Source organism: Mustela nivalis, assembly GCF_964662115.1.
Source record: "Mustela nivalis genome assembly, chromosome: 17".
NCBI lineage: Eukaryota > Metazoa > Chordata > Mammalia > Carnivora > Mustelidae > Mustela > Mustela nivalis.
This window is the reverse complement of record NC_139036.1, coordinates 19,226,408-19,251,554: the sequence shown is the minus strand read 5'-3', so window position 1 is coordinate 19,251,554 and position 25,147 is coordinate 19,226,408. Positions and strand designations below refer to the sequence as shown.

General features: G+C 35.3%; 1 protein-coding gene across 5 annotated transcripts in view; it reads left to right on the top strand.

Moving 5' to 3' along the window:
• GOSR1 (golgi SNAP receptor complex member 1) overlaps positions 1 to 25,147 on the top strand; it is a 57,771-nt gene that overhangs the window by 11,371 nt on the left and 21,253 nt on the right. For all 5 annotated transcript variants that reach the window (XM_082707251.1, XM_082707253.1, XM_082707250.1 and 2 more), the window contains exons 5-6: positions 1,841 to 1,932; positions 5,638 to 5,712. In XM_082707251.1, the coding sequence (XP_082563377.1) occupies positions 1,841 to 1,932; positions 5,638 to 5,712 (167 nt within the window). The remainder of the gene's footprint in view (positions 1 to 1,840; positions 1,933 to 5,637; positions 5,713 to 25,147) is intronic.

Genomic DNA, 25,147 nt, shown 5'->3' with positions numbered 1-25,147 from the left:
CTGGCTGCTTATAGAAAATGACCAAAACCATAAAAAGATGTTCCTCCACATGCCAAAACTATACTATACTAATCAAAATGAGGTAGGATTTTTCACCTGTCAGAATAGCAACTATTGAAATATCTCTAGCACATTACAAGATAATAGAAAAATGGGCCCTCGTTCACTATGTTGCTGGGAACATAAATTGGTCGTCTTTTTAGAAGGCAGTTTAGCACTATCAAAATTTAAATGTAAGATTCTTTGATCCACTTCATCTGTTAGGCATTTACTCTTTAAACACACTTTAAAAAGAGAAAGAGTCAGTAAAATATATATACAAGAATGTTTATTTTTTAAACAGCATTTTTTAAAAACAACAAAATAACTAAAATGTTTACTGGTAGGGAATTGACAAAACTATGACAGTCATAAGATAGAATTCTATACAGCTGTTAAAAAGAATGTAGATTTCTGTTTGTTAATATGAAAAGATTGCTTGATACCTTATGAACTACTGAAAAGAAGGTATATAGCAAAGTACAACTGACCCTTGAACAATGTGATGATTGGGGGTGCTGACACCCTGCCTCTCCACTCCTGTGCAGTCGAAAATTTGCATATAACTTTGACTCCTAAAAACTTAAGTACTAATAGCCTACAACTGACTATAGCCTGGCATAAACAGTTGGTTAACACATATTTTGTATGTTATACATATTACATACTGTATTCTTACGATAAAATAAGGTAGAGAAAAGAAATGTTACCTAAAAATTACAAGGAAGGGCGCCTGGGTGGCTCAGTCATTAAGCGTATGCCTTTGGCTCATGTCATGATCTCAGGGTCCTGGGATCGAGCCCCACATTGGGCTCCCTGCTCAGCGGGAAGCCTGCTTCTCCCCTTCCCACTCCCCCTGCTTGTGTTCCATCTCTTGCTGTGTCTCTCTCTGTCAAATAAAAAAAATCTTAAAAAAAAAATTATAAGGAAAATGTATTTGCAGAACTGTACTGTAAGAAAAATCCACATATTTGTGGACCTTTGCATTTCAAATCTGTTTTTCAAGGATCAGCTGTAGTTTGATTTCTTTAGCATAAATCAAAGAAATAATAGGAAGTTTGTATATACAGAAACACAGTTCCTGAAAGAAAATAAAAGAAAGTGAAGGGAGTTATGAGCTGTAGAGCAGGGTGGTTTTTGTTTTTGTCCCTTTTGGTGCACTTTTAGTATTCTCTTCATGTTCATTTATATTTCGTGTTTAAAGGGGCAGTAAGGGCTTTCTGGGAGATGGGATTATGATTTTTATCTTCTCTATACACATCTCTGAATTTTAAAAAGTAATGAATATTCCTTAATCTCTTAAAAGTATGGTAGTAGAAAAAGAAAGGGAAATATCTGAAGATTACTTTTTCTTTACAATTCTTTTGGTTCTGTTCTTCCTTTGACTGGTTTAGGAATTAAATTTCTGTGGGAATTCCAAAAAGATGAAATTTGAAAATAAGCCCCATTGGGTATACACTAATAAGTAGAGAGATCCCCTCAAATTTTATCCTAGGCTATTTGGAATCATTTTATCTTATTTTTTTTTTTTTCTTAATAATTCTGTCCCACAAGACAAAGTACTAGAAGATACAAAGGATAGTGATTTAGTGGTCTGTTACCCTAACACTGAATTGTTTTCATTTGAAAGAAGCTGGTCACTCTTGGGGAAACGGATTATAATGTTATTTTTACTTCTTGACTGTTTGATTCTTAAATAGCAGTTTTCCTGACAGACATTTATAATATGATGACAATATCTAATCGTTCAGTAAGAGGAAAACATGAGCTTATGTTGAGATTGGATGTTGATTTATTGCAGGATTATACACATGAATTCCATAAAACCAAAGCAAACTTTATGGCAATACGGGAAAGGGAGAATCTCATGGGATCAGTACGAAAGGATATTGAGTAAGTTATCTTTTATGTTATTTTGTAGGATGTTTACTCATATTTAGACTTAGACCATATCTATGATTAAATGTAAATTGAGTAGCAGAACCATAATTTAGATTTCAGGGTTTCTGATTCTAATTTTGTAGAGAATTCTCTAATTCTCATTTCACTGTTCTTTAAACATTGCTGAATCTAATCTACTTTGCTGGTCTTCTCTAGCTTCTCCTCATTTTATCATTGGCTCCTGCCAGCCTTGACTCTACTGTATTAATTCAGAATCCAGCTTAGATGCTATCTTCTGAGTTTTTCTCTGATCTCCTACCACCCACCTTAATAATGATATTGCCAATAACTGAAGCTCTCTGTGTTTCTCTTTCTGATTTACCAGCTACCCCCCTACCCTCTTTCTTAACAGTTTTATATATATGGAGTAATTTTTTAGGTAACATATATATATATAATATATTTAAAGTAATCTTTATTTCTCTGGAATTTGAAATATCGTGCTTTCCAGGTCTTATTCAGACTTAATAGCGTACGTCAAATTATTTAAGAACTTCCAGTGTTTTTATGCTAATCTCAATCCATAACTTTAAAAATTTGTTCTTCATCCCTTTACCTCACCTTCAATAATGCATTCTGATGTTTCATATGGACATTTAAATTTTTTTTCATGGGACACCTGAGTGGCTCAGTCATTTGAGTGTCCAACTCTTGATTTCAGCTCAGGTCACGTCTCGGGTTGTGGGTTGGAGCTCCTGTTGGGCTCCGTGCTCAGCACAGAGTCAGCTTGTCCCTCTTCTTCTTCCCCGACTCCCTCTCTCTCTCTCTCTCTCTCTGTCTTTCAAATAAATAAATAAAATCTTAAAAAAAAAAAAAAGCATTTTTCACAACTGAACACAATAAGTTAAATCCATTGAGCATCTAATTAAAACTGAAGACTTTCATTTTTGGACCATCTAATGATGCCTATCATTGTCTCACTTATGATAAATGTATGATACTTACTGTTTCATAAGTAATTACTGTGTTTCATAAACATAGCTGTGATACACATTACCGTATCATAAACTGATATGTGTCATGGGTACTCTTGAAACATTTTCCTAGAAAAGTTTTATTTTGTTACAAAGTAAGACTTTTGCAAAAGAAATAATTTCATATTCACTGCATTCAAAATTTTTGCTCAAAACTAATCAAGGATTATCTAGCCATCAAAGTTATGTTCCTTCCCCTAAAAATTATCTTGGTAAATTAGTTTTTATTGTTCTATTTATTTAATGTTTAGTCTTATGTACTTAGTGAAGCATGAAGGACTAAAAAAAAATTTCTGCCATAATTAGATATTTTGTAATATTTTTAGTTCTCAGGAACATGTAAGTCTTTTGTTTAATATCTGTGCAGACTATTTGTGTATGTATTTTCAGGTATACATTGAGAACCAGTATAGGGGACAGCCTATACTGGCATTTTGTTACCCCTAAATTTGTGGGAATTGTTAGAATATAGTCCACTGTAATAACTTGCTTTCTGAAAAACAGTCATAAAAGAAACAGGTTTCATCCATTCATTAAACTATTTCCTGATTAACAGCCATGAGTAAGACTCTAGATCAGGCACAGTAGAGGCTTGAAATGAAAAGACCAACTTAGCCCAACAGGAGTTTATAATCTAGGTGCTACAGGGCTCCTGGGTGGCTCAGTGGGTTAAGCCTTCGGCTTGGGTCATGATCCCAGAGTTCTGGGATCGAGCCCTGCATTGGGCTCTCTGCTCAGCAGGGAGCCTGCTTCCCTCTCTCTCTCTACCTGCCTCTCTGCCTACTTGTGATCTCTCTCTGTCAAATAAATAAGTAAAATCTTTAAAAAAGAAAAAAACAGGGGCGCCTGGGTGGCTCAGTGGGTTAGGCCGCTGCCTTCGGCTCAGGTCATGATCTCAGGGTCCTGGGATCGAGTCCCGCATCGGGCTCTCTGCTCAGCAGGGAGCCTGCTTCCCTCTCTCTCTCTCTCTCTCTCTCTGCCTGCCTCTCCATCTACTTGTGATTTCTCTCTGTCAAATAAATAAATAAAATTAAAATTAAAAAAAAAAAAGAAAAAAAAGAAAAAAACACTTTATAATCTAGGTGCTAGAGGGGAGTAAGACATATATTCAAATTAATATAATACAAAGCAGAATAAGATTAGTGAGATGAGATATAGTAGTAATAACTAACATTTTAAAGTTCTTTGCAATTGTACACTACTTTTCCATGTATTATCTCTTTTCGGGTTTCATATAATCTTTTGGTACAGATAGAAATTATTAGTACCATTTTATAAAACTGGGTATTATGAGATTTGTCTAAGGTTAACTGACTAGTTAATGATGGGAATATAGATTTAAATCTAGATTACCTGTTTTCAGGATGCCTGCCTGGTTCAGTCAGAGGAGTGCATGACTCTTGATCTTGGAGTTGTGACATCAAGCCCCATGTTGGGTGTGGCCATTGCTTAAAATAAAATCTTTTTTTTTTTTTTTTTTCATTTTATTTATTTATTTGACAGAGAGAGATCACAAGCAGGCAGAGGCAGGCAGGCAGAGAGGGGGAAGCAGGCTCCCTGCTGAGCAGAGAGCCTAACATGGGACTCCATCCCAGGACCCCGGGATCATGACCTGAGCCAAAGGCAGAGGCTTAACCCACTGAGCCACCCAGGAGCCCTAAAAAAAAAAAAAAAATATATATATATATATATATATATATATATATATATATCTTAATAAAAGTAAATCATCTGGGGCACCTGGGTGGCTCAGTGGGTTAAGCCTCTGCCTTCGGCTCAGGTCATGATATCGGGATCCTGGGATTGAACCCCACATCAGGCTCTCTGCTCAGTGGGAAGCCTGATTCACCCTCTCTCTCTGCCTGCCTCTTTGCCTGCTTGTGATCTCTCTCTCTCTGTGTCAAATAAAAAATCTTTTATAAAAAAAAAAAAAAGGTATATCATCTGTCTTGGGAGTCCTGCTTGACCTTGGTTATCTCATGCTGCTCTACCTGAGATTTTCTTTGCTTCTGTGCTTTGCAAATGAGCACTGCCTCTTAGCCAGTAGTTCAGTTTTATCAGCATGACCCTCTTTTGTCTTACTCTAGTGTATGTGCAGTTTCTTCAATTTTTTATTTTTGTTCTTATTACCTTGAGTAAAGAGTAGAAACATGAAAGTGTTGATAGTAAGGGTAGAATGCATTTTTGTGTAAAATTTACTGCAGACCAAGACAGAAATCCTTAAGTATGCCAAAATTGGCAGGTCTTAAGCTTCATTTTAACTCTGTAGGCTCTAGTTGATAGACTACATATACCACTGTGAAGGAAAACATTCCATGGCAGTAGTTTCCTACCCCAAGGGCTGTGTAGTTATCAATTTAAACTTTTATGTCTACTTGGAAAAATAAAGATATAATAATAGACAAAAATAATAATAGACAAAGACAAGTAATGTTTTTGTTTAAAACATTAGATTATTCTGGTGAAAAAAAAATAAAGAGCTAGCCCTAAATTAGAGAAGCAATTTTATTTATCTATTTACTATGTATGTCATTTTTAGAAGATGAAAATGATCAAACATTGTAACTTCATTCAAAATTATGGAGAGGCTCAGTTTGTTTGCTTTGGATATTACTAGAGTCAGTTACTTCTGTTTTGCAGTATCTGCCAGAAATGTTCTTACGTTTTCTCTGTTTTATTCTAGGTCATATAAAAGTGGGTCTGGAGTAAACAACAGAAGAACTGAACTATTTTTGAAAGAACATGATCACCTTCGAAAGTAGGTATTATTGTATACATACATACCGTGTAGTTTCCCATACTTACTAATTCCTTTATTGACATAACAAACATTTTGTGTTTTTTATAGCAAGTGCTTTATCAGTGCTAACTTATTTAATTCTAACGACCCTGTTTGGTAGAAGTGGAATTGTAACTGTTTCAGCTGTTAATTAGGAAAGATATTATGCTATCGACCATCCAAAATTGACATTCACATCACTTGTTACTTGTACTATATCTTTTACTGCCTTAATGTTTCATGTCTTTAGCAAGTCTATCCTTCTGATATATTTGTTCACTACTGTAGATTATGTAGTAAAGATGCTGATAATGACTTATGTTTGAATGGCCTGTTACCATTTATATAAGCTGAGAAGCTTTATAAAGAGTAATAGGCCAGCCAGAGAAATTGCTATGTCCTGAGAATTGAGAAGAAAATTCCTAAAGACTTGGATGAACTATATATGTGTTTTAGAACAAGCCACCATATTCTATCCCTTATTTGTGTATGTTTTTCTCTGCAAGCTACTGGTTTCTTAATATTTTCTTTTAGAACTTAAGGGTCAGAAAGTCACTTACCTCTATAGCCTCTAAGGCCTTGAGCAGCTAGTATCCATTATAAATAAATGTTACAAATTATATTGATATTTGTTGATGAATATCATTAATTAGTCATGTCTGTATGAGCTTAGTGTACTGTTCAATTTATTTTTCTTTAAAGATTATCACTTTAGGTATATAAGGTGTTGTAATCAGAACATGGAAAAATCAAAACCTTTTTCCAGACACCACCTTTTTGCCCCAAGGTCTCTGTAAATGAAATGAAATGTAATTTACTATTTGAAAAAAAAGGAGGGCTCCTAAAAAAATTTTTTTTTAATTTAAAAAATTAAAAATAGAAGCCTGGGTTCCTCTCATGTTAGATATAGTTCTTAGTGTTCTTTCTTAATCTGTTGACTGTTATTGATTGGCACAAGGGGGCAGTCTTTCCTAAAGTATGTTTAGTTTATAGTTACTACGAGCTTTGGTAGTTTTTTTCTATTTGATAAAAACTTAAAAAATAAAGAATTTTGCATTACATCCAAAGCTATATTAATACATTCTTTGGTTACAGAGTAAATTTAAAGGGTAAGATACTCAAGTAGCACAAAATAAAGGTTAGATTCCATCAGTGTTTCTCTGTTGCCTTAAAAAGATACTAAAAAATTAGAAATGCAGTAGTTGAATTACCTCAAGAATAATTTGTTGCCAAAGAGTATACCAGAGTGATTATATAAGTTAATATCCTTTGTTTATTTTAAAACATATTGCTTATTATAATTGTGTATGAAAATTTGCAGTTTTGTATTTGTTTTAATAATTCAAAGAAAACCCATCAGGAATTTTATATTGTCCATTTTACAGGGAAAAAAATACATCTGTTCAGGGGCATATAACAAATAATTTGGGTTATAAAAATGAGAATATTGGAAATCAAAAAGGTGTTTTCCACTTTTCTCAGTTTTATATATGATATACTTTATATATATTCCTTTCAGTATTGTGAAAAAGTTTGTATGTGCTCATTCTATACAGAGAGAAACGGAGACAGGAAGAATTGAATGGAATATGAGCTTCTGATGAATTAGGGAAGTTGTCAGGACTGAAAACAAGGGTTTAGTCATTGGTCTCAGTATTAGAACATAGCTTCCAAATGCAGTTTGGAAAAATCAATCTTTTATATGTAAATTATGAATATTTGTTAGGTGATAAAATAAAATGATGGATGATATGTATACAAATAATATGGAAAACTTTTTCTGTTTTTTTCAATGTCATCCCTATGTCATTGGCTAAGTGCTTTGGGGAAGAATTGGCAAGATCTTTTCAGAACTTTTTCCATACAAAAACTATAAGTGCTCATTATAATAAAGCACTCAATTTAGAAAGTATGGATAACACAAAAGAGACCATTGAAATCAATTGTAAGAACAGATTCTGTAACCATTTTTTACTCATCAGTAGATTGGAAGTCTTTTGCATGTTATTTGATAATTTATTTGTTCTTTTTTATCTGTTTCATGATACAGATAATCCATGGTGTAACAACCATTTCCATAATGTTGGCCTTTTGGATTACATTCAGTTTTTACTTTTATACATATTGAAGTCTTTACAAATATCTGTAATTATTTCCTTATGATAAGTTCCTAGAATTGGAATATATTCATTTGTAAATCTTTTGATATGCTATTATCAAATTTCCCTCTAAAGGTTTGCTGGAGTCCCATTTGTGGCATATGTATAAACATTCCCCAGTGCCCTCAGTAGCACTGATATTTTGATTTTTTTAAAGTTTATGCCAAGATAGGTAAAAATTCTCCAGTAATAGATTTTTTTTTAATATAAGGGATATATTTTCATTAGAGAAAACATAGGTTAAACAGCTAAGCAAAAGAAGCATAAAGTAGTAGTAGCTAAATTAACCTAAAAGTGATTATATAGAAACTTATAGTGATTATAGATTATATAGTTCATTTGTAATTAGTAGGCCAGATTTGCTGCTAGGGTAATTTTTATTTTGGTCTTTCATGGATAAAAGTTTTTAATACCCAGTTACTGAGGTAACAAGCGTGATTTTGTACATTGCATTGATTTTTTATCTGATTTTTAAAAAAAAAATTTTTTTAACATTTTATATGATAATGTAAATTTCTACAGCTTGTTTCAAAAGTACATATTTTTGCCTTGAGGAAGAATAAAACAGTTTTTATAAATGAATGCCAAACTGTAAAAGGAAAACAAAAGCCTAACTTTGTAATTGTTTTTACCAGTTCCCGTTAATACTTTTTTTTTTTTTTTAAAGATTTTATTTATTTATTTGACAGAGAGAAATCACAAGTAGATGGAGAGGCAGGCAGAGAGAGAGAGAGAGGGAAGCAGGCTCCCTGCCAAGCAGAGAGCCCGATGCGGGACTCGATCACAGCACCCTGAGATCATGACCTGAGCCGAAGGCAGCGGCTTAACCCACTGAGCCACCCAGGGCCCCCCCCCCCCCGTTAATACTTTTTGTCTTTAAACTTAATTGTTGCAGGGCGCCTGGGTGGCTCAATTGTTAAGTGTCTGCCTTCTGCTTGGGTAATAATCCCAGGGTCGTGGGATCAAGCCCTGCTTGCATCAGGCTCAGCAGGAAGCATGCTTCTCCCTCTCCCACTCCCCCGGCCTGTATTCCTACTCTTGCCGAGTCTCTCTCTGTCAAATAAATAACTAAATCTTAAAAAAAAAAAAAAAGTTAATGTTGTTAGCTTGCTAACTATTTTCTGAAGGGCAGTAATTTCTCTTTCTGTGGATAAGGTAGCTTTCATTTTGACTCGTCTTTCTCTGAGTTTGTTTTCAATACATCAGTCAGAGGAAGATGGCTGACTTTGAATTAGTGTCAAGCTTGCAGCTATTTGGTTTTTACTGGGCTATAGTGTAGCTGCATTTCTCTGAACTCTCTGCTTGCTATTTAGATTAATTTCTCTTTCTTCCTTTATTTAACCATTCTCTTTCATTGTTCTTTTATATATTCCTTTTTGAAAGAAGTATCTGAATTAGTTTTCTACTTTAAAGTTCTTTTTTTTTTTTTTCCTTAAGGAAGTTTTACATTTGTGACCCGTCTCTCATTCTTTACTTTTAAACGGTGTGGTTATAACAAACATGTATATATACGTTTACATGCACGCGTGGGCGCGCGCAACACGCGCACACACACACACACACACACACACTCGTTTAATTGCCCATTATAGTTAAAATACAGAACATTGCTATCACCCCAAGAAAGTTTTATGCCCTTATGTAATTGATTCTTGCCCCCAATCCCAGGCAACTGCTCACCTGCTTTCTGCCATTGTAGATTACCTTTTTCAGAATTTCATATAAATGAATTCATACAATGTCTACTTCTTTCACTTAGGATAGGGTTGCTAAGATTCATCTGTTTGTTTTTGCTTTGTGTTTCAGTAGTCAGTTCCTTTCTGTCACTGAGTATATTGCTATTGTATGATATACCTCAATATGTTTATATATTCACCCATTGGTGGATATTTAGGTTAATGTTTTAGTTTTGGGCTATTACCACGAAAGCTAGTTCATAGACAAAATTTCATCTGGCTCTATGTTTTCATTTCTCTTGAGTAATTACCTAGGAGTTGTATTGTTGGGTTCTAATGGCAGGTGTAAGTTTGTTTCATTTTATAGGAAACTGTGAGATGTTTTTAAGTGGTTTTATCATTTTTACATTCCTGACAATCCCATATTGAGAGTTTCAGTTGCTTTAAATCCTTGGCAGCATTTGATACTGTCATTCCTTCTGTTTTAGCTAGTCTAGTAAGTATGTAATTGTATCTCATTGTGGTTTGAATTTGCACTTCTCTGCTGACCAATGATAAGCATCCTTTCAAGTGCTTATCAGCCATTTATTTATCTTTAGTGAAATGTCTGTTCATATATTTTGCCCTTTTTTCAATTGGTTTATTTGTCTTTTTACAGTTGAGTTTTGTTTAGTTTTGTTTTTCTTACTCAATTATTGAGTTTTAAAAGATCTTTCTGTATCCTGAATACAAATTCTTTGTTAGAGGTTTTACAAATATGTTCTTTAAAGCTGTGACTTACCTTTTCATTTTCATTATGGTGACTTCCAAAAGAGCAGATGTTTTACATTTTATGAAGTTTTTCTTTTATGGTTCATTTATTTTCAGTGTAAGAAATCTTCACCTAAGTTTGCAAATATTTTGCCCTTTGTTTTCTAACAGAAGTTTTACAGTCTTAGTATTTTTACTTCATTTTTATGTCTAATTGAGTGAAGGGATCCGTTCATTTATCACATGGATATTGTGTTGTTTCAGCACTGTTTGTTGAAAAGACACTACTCCTTCCCCCACTGAATTATTTTGGCACCTTTTGTTGAGAAAAGATTTATTTCTGAACCCTATTCTGTTCCGTTGACCTGCATAGGTCCATCCTTATGCCAATAGCTTAACTGTAGCTTTATTTTAAGTCTTGAAATGAGGTAATGCAGGTCTTCTAACTTTGTTTTGTATTTTCAGAATTGTTCAGCTCTTCCACGTCCTTTGCATTGCCATATAAATTTTATAACTAGCTTGTGGAAAAAAAAAAAAAAAACAAAACCTCCTGGCATTTTAAATAGGATTACATTGAATCTCTAGAACCATATGGGGAGAATTGCCATGTTAACAATAGCAAATCTTCCAACTTAGAAACATGATATGTTTTTCTATTTATTTAGGTCTCCCTTTACTTCTTGTAACACATTATGGTTTTCACCATGCAGGCCTTACACAAATTACGTTGAATTTATCTTTAAATATTTCCTCTTTAGGGATGTGATTATAAATGGAATTTAAAAATTTTAATTTTTTAATTATTTTGTCTAGTATGGAAAATAATTGATTATTATATATAATGTCATCCTATGACCTTACTAAATTTACTTATTGTATAGTAATTTCTTGGTAAATCTTTTGGGATTTTCCATGTATATGTTATTACCCAAGAATGTAGTTTATTTCTCCCTTTCTGATCTGTTTTCCTTTTATCCCTTTCCTCATTGCACTGGGTAAAACTTCCAGCACAATGCTGGATAGAGGCAGTTAGTGCAAATATTTTCATCCTGTTTTGTACTTAAGGAGACTTTATCGTTCAATATTGACAGGTTTTTTACATGCCCTTAATCAGGTTGAGGAAGAACCCTTTCTTCCTGTTTACCAAGAGTTGCTTTTTTTGTGATTGGGTTTTTTAGTTTTTTATTTTGAAATAATTTTAGCTTTAGAGGAATTACACAAATAGTACAGGGAATTTTTGTATACCCTTCAACCAGTTTTCCTAATGTTAATGTTTTATAGAACCTTATTACAACTATCAAATCCAGCAAATTATCATACAATAATATTATTAATAATATTAACTAAATATTAACAATAATATTAACTAAACTACAGACTTTATTTACCAGGTCTTCCACTAATGTTCTTTTTATGTTACAGGATTTAGATCAGGCTCCTATGTTGCATTTAATCATGTCTCCATAGTCTCCTGAGATCTGTGACAAAATTGCCTTACCTTAATTTGTCAAGAGAAAGTGTCAGACAAACCCAAGTTAAGGGACATTCTACAAAAATAACCACTTCTCTTAAACTGTTATGATCCTGACCTTATGCAGTTTTGGCATGAATACCATCGGGTGATGTTGGGCCCTTCTTGGAGCATCATATCAGGTGTATATCATGTCAGTATGTCTTAATGATAATGTTAATCTAGTTTGCTTAAAGTGGTGTTTGTCACGTTTCTCGGCTCTAAAATTGTTTCCCTTTGTAATTAATGAATATAGGGGAAGATGCTTTGAAACTGCAAATACCTGTTTCTCTGCAAACTTTTTCCACTAATTTTAGTATTCCCTAGTGAATCTTGCTTCTCCAGGTATTCCTGGGTTTTCCTACTGGCGATTTTCTATACATCGGTCCTTGTACATTTAATAGTTGAGATTCTCTGAGGCCTCTTCTCCATCATTTATTTTATTTAATTATTTATTTATCAGTGTAGACTCATGAATATTTTATACTTTGGGTTATAATCCAATACTAGCATTATTTTATTGTTCACATTTTTCCAACTTTGGCCAGTGGGAGCGCCTTCCCTTAGCTTCTGTCATTTGACATGCCCTTTCTTTTTTTGGTCACTTTCTTTGCAGTTCTTTACCACACAGTTTTCATGGCTCTTGTATTTTCTGTGCCTCAGCCCTGGAATTAACCACTTCTCCAAGCAGCATTATTCCCTGTTTTGGGAGAATGGTTCAGCTCATTGCTCAGAGAATGGGTGCTAATTGTGCTTATTGCCACTGAAATGTTACTGCTTTTAGGCTCTCTCTTGCTTAAAGTTTTCGTCATGGATAGGGTTGAACTTTTTCATGTCTTGTTTTGGATCTATTAAAGTGATCACTTTTTTTCCTTCATTGCTGTAATATGGTGAATTACATTGATTATTTTCAAACATTAAAGCAAATTTGGGGACGCCTGGGTGGCTCAGTTGGTTAAGCAGCTGCCTTCGGCTCAGGTCATGATCCCAGCGTCCTGGGATCGAGTCCCATATCGGGCTCCTTACTCCACAGGGAGCCTGCTTCTCCCTCTGACTCTGCCTTCCACTCTGTCTGCCTGTGCTCGCTCTCACTCTCTCTCTCTCACAAATAAATAAATAAAATCTTTAAAAAAAAAACAAAAATTTTTTTTAAATAAAAAAATAAAATAAAAAATAAAAAAAGCAAATTTGATTCCTAGAATAAACCCCACTTTGTCATGATATATTTATTATCCTTTTGATATATTGCTGGATTTATTCTGTTGAGGATTTTTGTATTATGCTTGTGAAGAATATCTTTAGTTTTCTTTTCTCGAGATGTCTTTGGCCCCATTGAATGAGTTGGGAAATGTCCCTTTTACTGTCTGCTAAAAGAATTTGTACAGGCTTAGTGTCATTCCTTCCTTAAATGTTTGATGAAATTTACTAGTGAATCTATCTCAGCCTGGAGTTTTCTTTGTGGCAAGATTTTCTTTTGGAGCTGCAAGGCTATGGCTCTGGACTTATCCCTGGGCTGGGTGTGTTGGCGGTTGGGAGGGTTACTCTGATGGGCTCAGCTGGTCACAGATCCATCCCTGTGACTCAGAAAGTCTATTATCAGAAGAGAATGTGGCATATACAGGGCTCCAGAGAAGTTATAAACCAACTTAATTGCTTCCGCTGGGTTTACTATACTCTCTTCTGTATTCTGTATTCCAAGCCATAAACATAGAAATAGTTGGGTTTATTCCTAGTGATATTATTGAGGTGGACTTTTACTTCACTTTTCCATTCTGCTCCCCCATTAATAAATTTAAAAGTTTTTAATGGGCCTGTGGGGCCTTTCATGATCAACAGACTGCCTAAATCTCCCAACTTCATCTCTATCCCTTCCTCTCTATCACTCTTTCCCTTTACTTATTAGGCACCAGCTATACTGGCCTCTCTTAATTTCCTTCCCAAGGCATATTAAGCCTTTTCCCTCCCCTTCCCTTTGTACTTATATTTCTTTTTATCGGCTTAAAATACTCTTTTCTTAGCTTTTCATATGGCTTATTCATTGACATCTTTATAGTCTCAGCTCACTTGTCACCTCTTCCAAAAGGACTTCCCAATTGTCTTATCTAAAATAGACCTTCTCAGGGGGCCTGGGTAGCTCATTTGATTATGTATCTGCTTTTGGCTTAGGTCATGATCCTGGGATCAAGCCCCTCATCTGGTGCCCTGCTCAGCAGGGAGCCTGCTAGTCCCTCTCCCTCTGTCTCCCGCACCCCTCCCTGTTTGTGTGCACAGCGTGTACTCTCTGTTAAAAAATAAATAAAATAGGCCCCTCCTTTTTTATTATTTAAAAAAGGTTTTTTTGCTTCTTTCATAGCATTTGTGAGAATTTATAATAATTCGTTATTTGTAATAATTTTTATTTTTTATTATTATTTGACTCTCCTTAAATGTAGGTTTCATAAGAGGAGGGGACCTGGTTAGTCTGTCTAGTTCTTGGAAGTGTTGTGTGCCTAGTTCCTGTTATATGATAGACACTTAATATTTATTTCTTGTATAACTGAATGGATATAAACAGAAGGTATTAATTTTGGTTTCATATACATGTAAATGTAGGACACCTATTTCATTCATTTACCTATTCCCGAAATACTTAATGAATATATACTGTGTATATGGTATCGGTCTAGATGCTATATATATATATGAAATCTGATTTTGAGAACTAAAGAGGATATTATTAATGTGATGAATTATTAAAAATCAAAATCTATGGTACATACTAACAGTCTTTGGCAAGCATCTCTCTTATTTATGGATAGGAAACAAGATTCAGAAAGGACATAGCCCAAGCTTTCATAAATATTCAATAATATATTAAACCCACATTTCCTTACTTATTTCCATATTTGTCCCACATCATACTGCCTTTCCTGTGACTTGCTTCTTTACAATTTTACTTCTCTTGTATTGGGGATTCAGCATGTTTAATGCTCTGCCATTTGAAGGACCATCTGCTTTACATTTCTCTTAAAAGCAGGTGACCTGGCCTCTCTGTGTCTGTTTTGGGTGTTTGGGTTTTTTGTAATGGGACTGTAGCTGTTTCCTTATGTTACATGATTTGGGGGAAGAATGACTTAAGAGTTAAGACATTTTACAAAGTTGAAAGCACTTTAAAAAATCTGAAGAATTTGTTTCACGTAACTTTTCAAATATAGGACTGTGTGTAAAGCAAATTTTACTTAAATAAATGGGATCAGTTACAGTATTGAGAATTTATTTTGTTTTCATTCCATTGACTTCAGCAGATATGATTGTTATTCTCTGAGATGGCACACATATCTTATTTTGTAGTTGTACAATTAGGTATAAATATGTCAGGGAGCAGAATTATTATATTGTCAGAGACTTACCTCTTCTCTGCTGACAATTTTTCTCATGACCTTTCTCTTTTAGCCTATGTTTAAACTATTGGTATTTTGAATTTTTTTAATTCACCAGGCTTATCATTTAGGTTAGGTGATTCAAAGTTGTGGTAGGTGAACTATTTTACATAGACTTTTTAAAAACAGTAGTACTGGTTTTACTTTTTTTTGTTTCATGATTTTAGCCAGATTTCTCCGAGGTCCCACAGCTAGTAAAAGCCAAGATGGAACCCCAGGTCCTCTGATTGTGTTGCTTCTGCAATACTGTACTGCTTTTCTAAACCTATTCTTAATGGATTCTACATCATAGAGTTGCTAAGATAATGCGTGTAAAAAAGCTTTGTAAACTGTGAGGCATGTCTGTTTAAAGCAGAACATAATGAGGGTTTTAGGAGTAAGAAAAGCAAATACTAAAGAAGAAAACTTTTTATATGCACTATCAATTTACATGTCTTAAACATAATTTGAAATACTTTTGATGCTGGGATAGTCCTTGTGAAATTAAATTCTAATTTTATTAATGGACCATGACCATATTTGAAAAGTATGAGACGTATGATCACCATAATTTAGTGACTTTTACAAGGAGTGGGTTTATCCCAAAAGTTTTTGGTGTAATCCTGTATTCATTTATAGTTTAATAAATAGCATATGACTCCAGTTAAATAATGGTATTTATTATAACATCTGTGAGTGGGATAATAAACTCTGTCATTCAGGATTTGACATTAGGTTTCTCAACTACTTATGAAACCTAAAGGTTCATGAGGTTTTGTCGAGATACAAACTTGAATGTTATGACCTAAGGAGCTGATGTTGAGGAAGTCACTTTACTAACTATGTATGACCTACATTTACACTTCATCTTCACTTCTGTGTTCATATTTGCTGCTTGTGGTTATTTACTTGGTAACTACCTGAAATAATTTATACATACACATACATATTACAGAAAACACCATTATAAAGGTAATCCTAGTGAAATGATCCTACAAAAAGTGGTGCTCCTGAGTAGAAGAATGGGAAGCTTATGGAGGATGCTACATGTATCAGTAGTAACCATAAATATGGGACTATGCAAAGATCTGGAGATATATCCCTTACCTATCTTAGGGGCCTTTTGTATAATAGAGTTAAATTTTTAACATACGAGGACTGGTAGCATTTGATTATTTCACTTTGTTATCTATCATTTCATTCATGGGAAATTTTTTTTTTTAAAGATTTTATTTATTTGACAGAGAGCGATCACAAGTAGGCAGAGAGGCAAGCAGAGAGAGAGGAGAAAGCAGGCTCCCTGACCAGCAGAGAGCCCGATGCGGGACTTGAACCCAGGGCCCTGAGATCATGACCTGAGCTGAAGGCAGAGGCTTAACTCACTGAGCCACCCAGGCAGCCCTCATTCATGGGAAATTTTAACATAACCTGTGAAAGCCCCATTTGTCCCAGGTGGTGCAGTTGTCTGCCATATGGAAATAGATGACAAAGCAAATTAATAGAACCCTGAATAATACTTTTCTTATGTTTATAGTCATGTGGCAATATACAGATTTACAAGGCAAAATAATCTAGTTTGGAGTTTGTTTGTTTTTTTTAAATGATTTTATTTATTTATTAGAGAAAGAAGGAGAGAGAGAGCACCAGCAGGGGAGAAACAGGCAGAGGGAGAGGGAGAAGCAGGCTCTCTGCTGATCAGGGAGGCAGACGCAGGGTTCATGACCTGAGCCGAAGCAGACGCTCAACCCATTGAGCCACCCAGGCACCCCTCTAGTTTGGAGCTCAATTTTTCCTTCATTTTTCTTCACCTGGAGCATATTGAAAGCAAATCTATCTTCATTTGGTATGTTGCTTTGTTATACAATAAAACTTGAGTTGGAGATGCTCTTCTATAGTGAGGAATTTTCTCTCTCCAGATACATATTTGCACAATGTGACATATATATTCCTTTCTGCCCCCCATGGAAATTTATAAATTAACTCTGTTAACCCTGATTGATATTTTATTAATCTGACATGTATCTGTTACTCATTTACTCATTCATTTAATGAGTGTCTCCTGTGTGCTAGGTACTATGCTAGACTCCAGGGAGTCAAAGATGAATTAGACTCTGGCTTTACTCCTTGGGAATTCATTCTGGTTAGAGAAATAATAAACGTGATTATGGTATTTTGTAAAGTATAATATATTTTTTAAAGATTTTATTTATTTACTTGACAGACAGAGATCACAAGTACGCAGAGAGGCAGGCAGAGAGAGAGGAGGAAGCAGGCTCCCTGCGGAGCAGAGAGCCCGATGTGGGGCTCAATTCCAGGACCCTGGGATCATGACCTGAGCTGAAGGCAGAGGCTTTAACCCACTGAGCCACCCAGATGCCCCAAAGTATAATATTTTTAAATTATTAAATGAGATAACATATATGAAAAAAACTTAGTTAGCTTTACAAATTTAAGATTTTTTTCCTCTACTGCGTAGTACAGTGTCTGATATATCTTAAATGCTTGTTTATCCTTGAATGAATTGATAAAGAACAAAGAACAAGGAAAGCATAATATATAGTATAAAGTAGTAGTAGTTCTGCCTGGGTGGATGATGATGGGAAAAGCTTCACTAAGGATTTAACTTTTGAGTTGGACTTTAAAATAAGCAATTTATGTTGAGAATCAGGTAAAGGGATTCCAGGGCAAGAGAAAGACTTAAGACATGAAAGTGCTTGATCTGTATCAATCATGTATGTGTAGGCTTATACAGTTTGCAAAATACTTCTATTTACATTATCTCTTTTGAGCCTTATGAAAACTTTCTGTAGTGAGTTCATACAGCCAAGCACCTGAAGCCTACAGGTCCTAGGATCTAAGAGAGAGCAACTCTAGCCATTTTCTTTGTAGTTTCTTAAATGTCATGATTGCTAGTATTAATGAATTTCTGTGATTATATTTATGAACTGTTTTTGGAGTTATAAGTAAGTGGGAGAGAAAAATACATAAAATGAAAAGTGTAGTTCAATTTTTATTTATATAAGCAGATTAGCATATATCAGTACATGAGGAGTTTTTCTTAGAGGTTTCAGAAACATTGGAAAATGCTTCTTTTGGGGGGCAAGTGCTTTGCTATTTCATAGATTCTATGTGACTCAGGTAGTTTTTTTGGATTTTCAGTCTTCTTAAACCATTTACCTAAATAACAGACAATGGAAACTGCCATCCCCACATTCTTTCTTAAGCTTTCTGTTTCTGCTATAGTTGAACAAATTTGTTGACATTAAAAATTTTTTTTTGCATGAAAATGTTTGGTAAAAATGCTTTGAGGAAGGAAAAAGAGAAACAAAAATCTCTCTGTTTATTCTTGATTTCCTGTTGTATATATATATTATATGTTGTATGTTATCAAGATAGTGTGGTATTGGTGAAAAAATAAATCCATCAATGGAACAGAATAGAAAGTTCAAAAATTGATGTACACAAACATAACTGATTATTTGACAGAGGAACAAAAGCAGTTGAATGGAGAAAAGAGTTTTTTAAAAAGGTGCTAGAACAACTGGATATCCATTTGCCATATATGTCTATCTATATAGACACTGACCTTTCATATTTCCCCAGAATAACTCAACAGATCCTAGACCTAAATGTAAAATAGAGAACTCTATAATGTTGGAGAAAATGTAGGTGATGTTGGGTTTGGCAGTGAGTTTTTAGATGCAACAGCAAAAACACCCATCTATAAGAAAAAAAACTGGTAAGATGGATCTGATTGAAATTGAACACCTCTGCTTTGCCCTGCCAAAGATAGTCAAGAAAATGAAAAAACAAGCCACAGACTCAAAGAAAATATTTGCAAAGCACATATCTGATGTACTGTTGCCTAAAATATACAAAGGACTCTTAAAACTCTACAATTAAAAAGTAGGCAAAAGATTGACAGCTCATCAGAGAAAATAAGCAGATGGCAGATAAGCATATGAAAAAATGTTCAACATCATGTCATTAAGAAATTACAAATTAAAACCACTAGATACCACTAGATACCTATTAGAATGACTAAAATCCAAAACACAGCACCAAATTTTGGCAAGAATGTGGAGCAGTAGGTACTCTCACTCATTGCTGGTGGGAATACAAAATGGTATAGGCACTTTGGAAGCCAGGTTGGCAGCTTCCTTAAAACACAGGATCCAGCAGTCACTCTCCTAGGTATTTATCTAAATGAATTGAAAACTTGTGTCCAGACAAAAACCTGCACACAAATGTTTATAGAACCTTTACTCATAATTGCCAGAACTTAGAAGCAACCAAGATGCCCTTCAGTAAATGAACAGATAAAGTACAGCACATCCATACAATGGAATCTTATTCAGTGGTATAGGTAGTAAGCTAGCAAGCCCCCAAAGACATGGAGGAGCCTTAAATACTCGAAAGAAGCCAGTCTGAAAAGCTTGCATACTGTATAATTCCAGCTACATGATAAAAGGCAAAACCATAGACAGTAGAAAGATTAGCTGTTGCCAGGGGTTCAGAGTGGGAAGAGGAGGAAAAAGAGTAAGTAGGTGGAACACACGGGAGATTCAGGGCAGTGACACTATTCTGTATGACACTATAATGGTGGACACATGACATTATGCATTTGTTAAAACCTGTAGAACTATATAACAGAGAGTGAACCCTAATGTAAACTATGGATTTTACTTAGTAATTATCAATATTGGTTCATCAGTTACAATAAATGTACCACACACTAAAAGATGTTAATAATAGATGGGGGAAATGGGTATATGGGAACTCTATACTTTCTGCTGACTATTTCCATAAACCTAAAACTCTTCTAAAAAATAAGCCTCCTCTAAGTTTTAAAAAATGGAAAAAGTGACTTTCCAAGAACTCACTGCTAAAATCTAGCTTTACTATTTTTCCTTCCTAAATTAGAATTTTGAGTCTGTCAGATGCTTTACTTTTGTCCTTAGGTACCTTCAGACAATTACAAAACAAAATTTCTATGCCAAATAAACCATAAAAAAAGCAAGTAAAGATATTCTTGATCTACCCAGACTAGAAGGAAGTAAGCCACCTTATTAATTGAATAGGGATTACAAATAATTTATACTTTCATCTTTGTTTTTGTGTATTTCCCAGATGTTATCTGTGAAATAACTATCTGTTAGCACTAAGACAGTTTTTTGTAACCTATTGCAGCTTAATTGCCATTTAAAAAAAATTTTTTTTTAAGATTTTTTTTTCATTTGACAGGGAGACACAGCAAGAGAGGGCACACAAGCAGTGGGAGTGAGAGAGGGAGAAGCAGGCTCCTTGCAGAGCAGGAAGCCTGACGTAGGGCTCTATCCCAGGACCCTGGGATCATGACCTGAGCCGAAGGCAGACGCTTAATGACTGAGCCACCCAAATGCTCCATTAACATGTTTTTTTAAATTTAATAATTCTTTTAAAATTTTTAATTTATTTGACAAAGAGATCAGAAGTAGGCAGAGAGGGGCGCCTGGGTGGCTCAGTGGGTTAAAGCCTCTGCCTTCGGCTCAGGTCATGGTCTCAGGGTCCTGGGATCAAGCCCCGAATCGGGCTCTCTGCTCAGCAGGGAGCCTGCTTCCCCCATTCCTCTCTCTGCCTGCTTGTGAACTCTCTCTCTGTCAAATAAGTAAATAAAATTTCAAAAAGAAGTAGGCATTAACATGTTTTAAGAGAGAGAGAGAGAGAGAGAAGGGCATCTGGGTAACTCAATTGGTTGAATGTCCGACTCTTGGTTTTGGCTGAGGTTATGATCTCAGGTTGTGAGATTGGCCCCAAGTCAGACTCCAGCCAGAGCACAGAGTCTGCTTGAGATTTTTTTCTCCTTCCCCCTTCTTCTCCCTATGCTTCCTCCCCTGCTTGTGCTGTCTGTCTCTGTTTCCATAAATAAATTACATTGTTTACAAAAGGAGATATATATAGATAGATAGATATCTATCTATATATATATATATATGGAAACAAGATAAAGATCCTAAGGGTCTGTTTAAGTAAAAGACTGCATCACCACAGTAAATGATATGATTAGTTGGTGACAGCCTCATCATTTGCAGTTTACAAAGGGGTCAGTTTTTAAATTGTTATTATGAATTTTCTTATTTTCTTACTTGCTTATTTATTTACTAGAATAAAAGAGGATTCTAACTAGATGTTATCTAATGATTTTTTTTTTTTTAAGATTCTATTTATTTATTTGACAGGCAGAGATCACAAGTAGGCAGAGAGGCATGCAGAGAGAGAGGAGTGAAGCAAGCTCCCTGCTGAGCAGAGAGCCCGACACGGGGCTCGATCCTAGGACCCTGGGATCATGACCTGAGCCGAAGGCAGAGGCTTTAACGCTCTGAACCACCCAGGCGCCCCGATGTTATCTCATGATTTTGCCAAATTTCTTATATTTTGTTGGTTTAAATTGCTCTAAAATATGTGCTTGAAATCCCATTTTTATTCGTGAAATTTGTGCCATTTGCAGTATGTGTTTGAGGGAAATGAATTATTATTAAAAAGAGAATTATTTTAACATGGCTTTAGTGATTCCTCTGTACAATAATTGGTGATGAAATTTAGCTCATTGTTTTCAGCTAGTTTAAATTGGTCTTGAGAGAAACAGAAACTTGTTGCTTAATTACAGACTCCAGATAACTTTATGGAATGCCTCCGAGCTGTTATGAAGTACTAGTTTAAGAAGGATAATTCCACTTAATTGTATACGTTAAGCCCCAAAGGAAAGCAATTTTAAATTCGACTTTTACTAGATTATACCATCTCTTCATCTCTCTCTCTCTCTTTTTTTTTTTTTTTTTTAAGATTTATTTATTTGACAGAGAGCCACATAGCAAGAGAGGGAACACAAGCGGGGGAGTGGGAGAGGGTGAAGCAGGCCTCCCACTGAGCAGAGAGCCTGATGTGGGGCTGGATCCCAGAACCAATCACAGAACCGATCCCAGGACCGTGGGATCATAACCCGAGCTGAAGGCAGACGCTTAATGACTGAGCCACCCAGGTGCCCCATATTATGCCATACTTTATGGAGCCACTCTGTTGTTGAGTGGTAGCCACACTATGGTGTTTATTCAGTGGAGGGCTTAGCTAAATGAGTAAGGATAGTTGTTCCTTAGTGGCCATTTCAACCTCATTTCTTCCAACCAAAATCTAATAGTTAGGCTGATTTATTAGCGAGTGCAGTGAACTTTAGCCCTGTTCTATGGGCAAGAACAGATAGAAAAGAAATGCCATTGTATTTTCAAATCTTACAGAAATCAGGTAATTAAAATAACTATCTGGTAGATTTTCTGATATGTGTGAAGTGCTTAGCTTTCTATTTTTTCATTGCTGTCTGCTGTCTAGGCAGATTCACTTGCGTTTAGTAAGATAGAAATGTATTTTCCACGCAGTAGTTTCTGTTTTTTTTTTTTTTTAAACATTCATTCACCATTGATTAACACCATTGTACCTTAATTCAGTCTCACTGGGAATTGGGTTTGTGTTACTATCCTATGATTTCACTCATATGTGGAAATTAGGAAACAAAACAGAAGATCGTAGGAGAAGGGAGGGAAAAATAAAATAAGACAAAATCAGAAAGGGAGACAAACCACAAGAGTCTCTTAACTCTAGGAAACGAAAAGGGTTGCTGGAGGGGCAGTGGGTAGGGGGAAGAGAGAACTGGGGGATGGGCATTTAGAGGGCACTGGACGTAGTGAGCACTGGGTGTTATGTGCAACTGCTGAATCACTAAACTCTGCCTCTGAAACTAATAATACACGGTATGTTTAAATCAAATTAAATTTTAAAAAGAACAAGAATCTAGGGGCACCTGGGTGGCTCAGTGGGTTAAAGCCTCTGCTTTTGGCTCAGGTCGTGATCCCAGGGTCCTGGGATCGAGCCCCACATCAGGCGTTCTGCTCAGCGGGGAGCCTGCTTCCCCCTCTCTCTCTGCCTGCCTCTCTGCCTACTTGTGATCTCTCTCTGTCAAATAAATAAATTAAATCTTAAAAAAAAAAACTTTAAATTTTACATTTAATAATGTGCTAATAATGTGCGAGTCATCTAGTTTCTTCATATCCTCACCTGCGTTTGATGTTGCCACTTACAATTATTTGAGTCATTCTGATAGCTGTATAGAGATCTCTCATTGGACTTCAGTTTCTGTCTCCCTAATGGCTAATGAACTTGAACATCTTTCCATGTGCTTATTTGTGGTCTGTCCTCTGGTGAAATGTCTCTTCATGTCTTTTGCCTGTTTTCTAATGGGATTGATTTTTTTTTTTTTTACTGTGGAGTTTTGAGAATTCTTTATATTTTCTAAATATTAATCTTCCATCAGATGTGTGGTTTGCACTTATTTTTTTCTTAGCCTGTAATTTGTCTTTTCATCTTCTTAACAGGGTCTTTTCCAAAGCAGAAACTTTTAATTGTGTTGAAGTCCAAAGACTTTCTCTTTTTTTTTTTTTTTTTTTTGTCCCATTAATGTTTCATGATTTTATTTTACATTTAAATCTATGACCCATTTGGAGTTAATGTTTGTATAAGATGTGAGACTTCAGTTAAGGTTCATTTTTTTTGCCTATGGTTGTCTAATTGCCCTGACCTGATTTGTTGAATGGCTTTCTCTCTGACATTGAATTGCTTTTGCATTTCTGTCAAAAATCAGTTTGAGGGACACCTGGGTGACTCAGTGGGTTAAAGCCTCTGCCTTCAGCTCAGATCATGATCCCAGGGTCCTGGGATCGAGTTCCACATCTGCCTCTCTGCTCAGCAGGGAACCTGCTTCCTTCTCTTTCTCTGCCTGCCTCTCTGACTACTTGTGATCTCTGTCTGTCAAATAAATAAAATCTTTTTTTAAAAAAAATCAGTTTGAATTGTTTACTGGATACAGTTTTCTGTTAGGGCGATACAAATGTTTTAGACCTAGATAGAGGTGGTGGTTGCCCAACAATATGAATGTACTCTAAATGCCCATTTTATTTTATTTTATTTTATTTTTTTAAAGATTTTATTTATTTATCAGAGAGAGAGAGGGAGAGAGAGCGAGCACAGGCAGACAGAATGGCAGGCAGAGGCAGAGGGAGAAGCAGGCTCCCCGCCAAGCAAGGAGCCTGATGTGGGACTCGATCCCAGGACGCTGGGATCATGACCTGAGCCGAAGGCAGCTGCTTAACCAACTGAGCCACCCAGGTGTCCCTAAATGCCCATTTTATAATGGTTGGATTTTGTTACATGATTTCACTTAACTTTTTAAAAATCAGCTCTTAGATATTCACCTCAAGTGTTTATTATGAGATACACATGAGAAAAATTCAATTGGACATATCTGTGTGGGACAATTTCTGGACACTTTTCTATTCTGTTGATCTCTGTGTCTGTCCCTCTGTCCTTTTTTTTTTTTTCCCTCCCCACACAGTCTTGATTACTGTAGCTATGTAATCAGTATTGGAATTGAGTAAACTGATTCCTCTCATTTATTCTTTTTTCAAACTTTGTTTTAGCTGTTCTAATTCTTTTGGCTTTCTTATAAATTTTACACTGATCTTGTTTATATCTAGCAAGTGCATTAAATTTATAAGTCAGTTTGGGGAGAATTGACATCTTAACTATGTTGAGTTTTCCAATCCATGAATGTGGCGTGTGTTTCCATGTATTTAGGTCTTCTTTGATTTCTTCATCAGTGTTGTGTAGTGTCCTGTACGAGTTCTAGACAGGTGCTTTTCTTTTTTGAACAGTTATAAATGGCATTGTCTTTTTAAGCTTGGTGTTCACATGTTTTTTGCTAGTACACAGAAATACAAATGATTTTTGCATGTTTATATTATATAATGCAACCTTGCTGAACTCACTCACTCTAGGAGTTTTTATGTAGATTATTTGGAATTTTCTATGTAGACAGTCTTGTCATCTGCAAATACA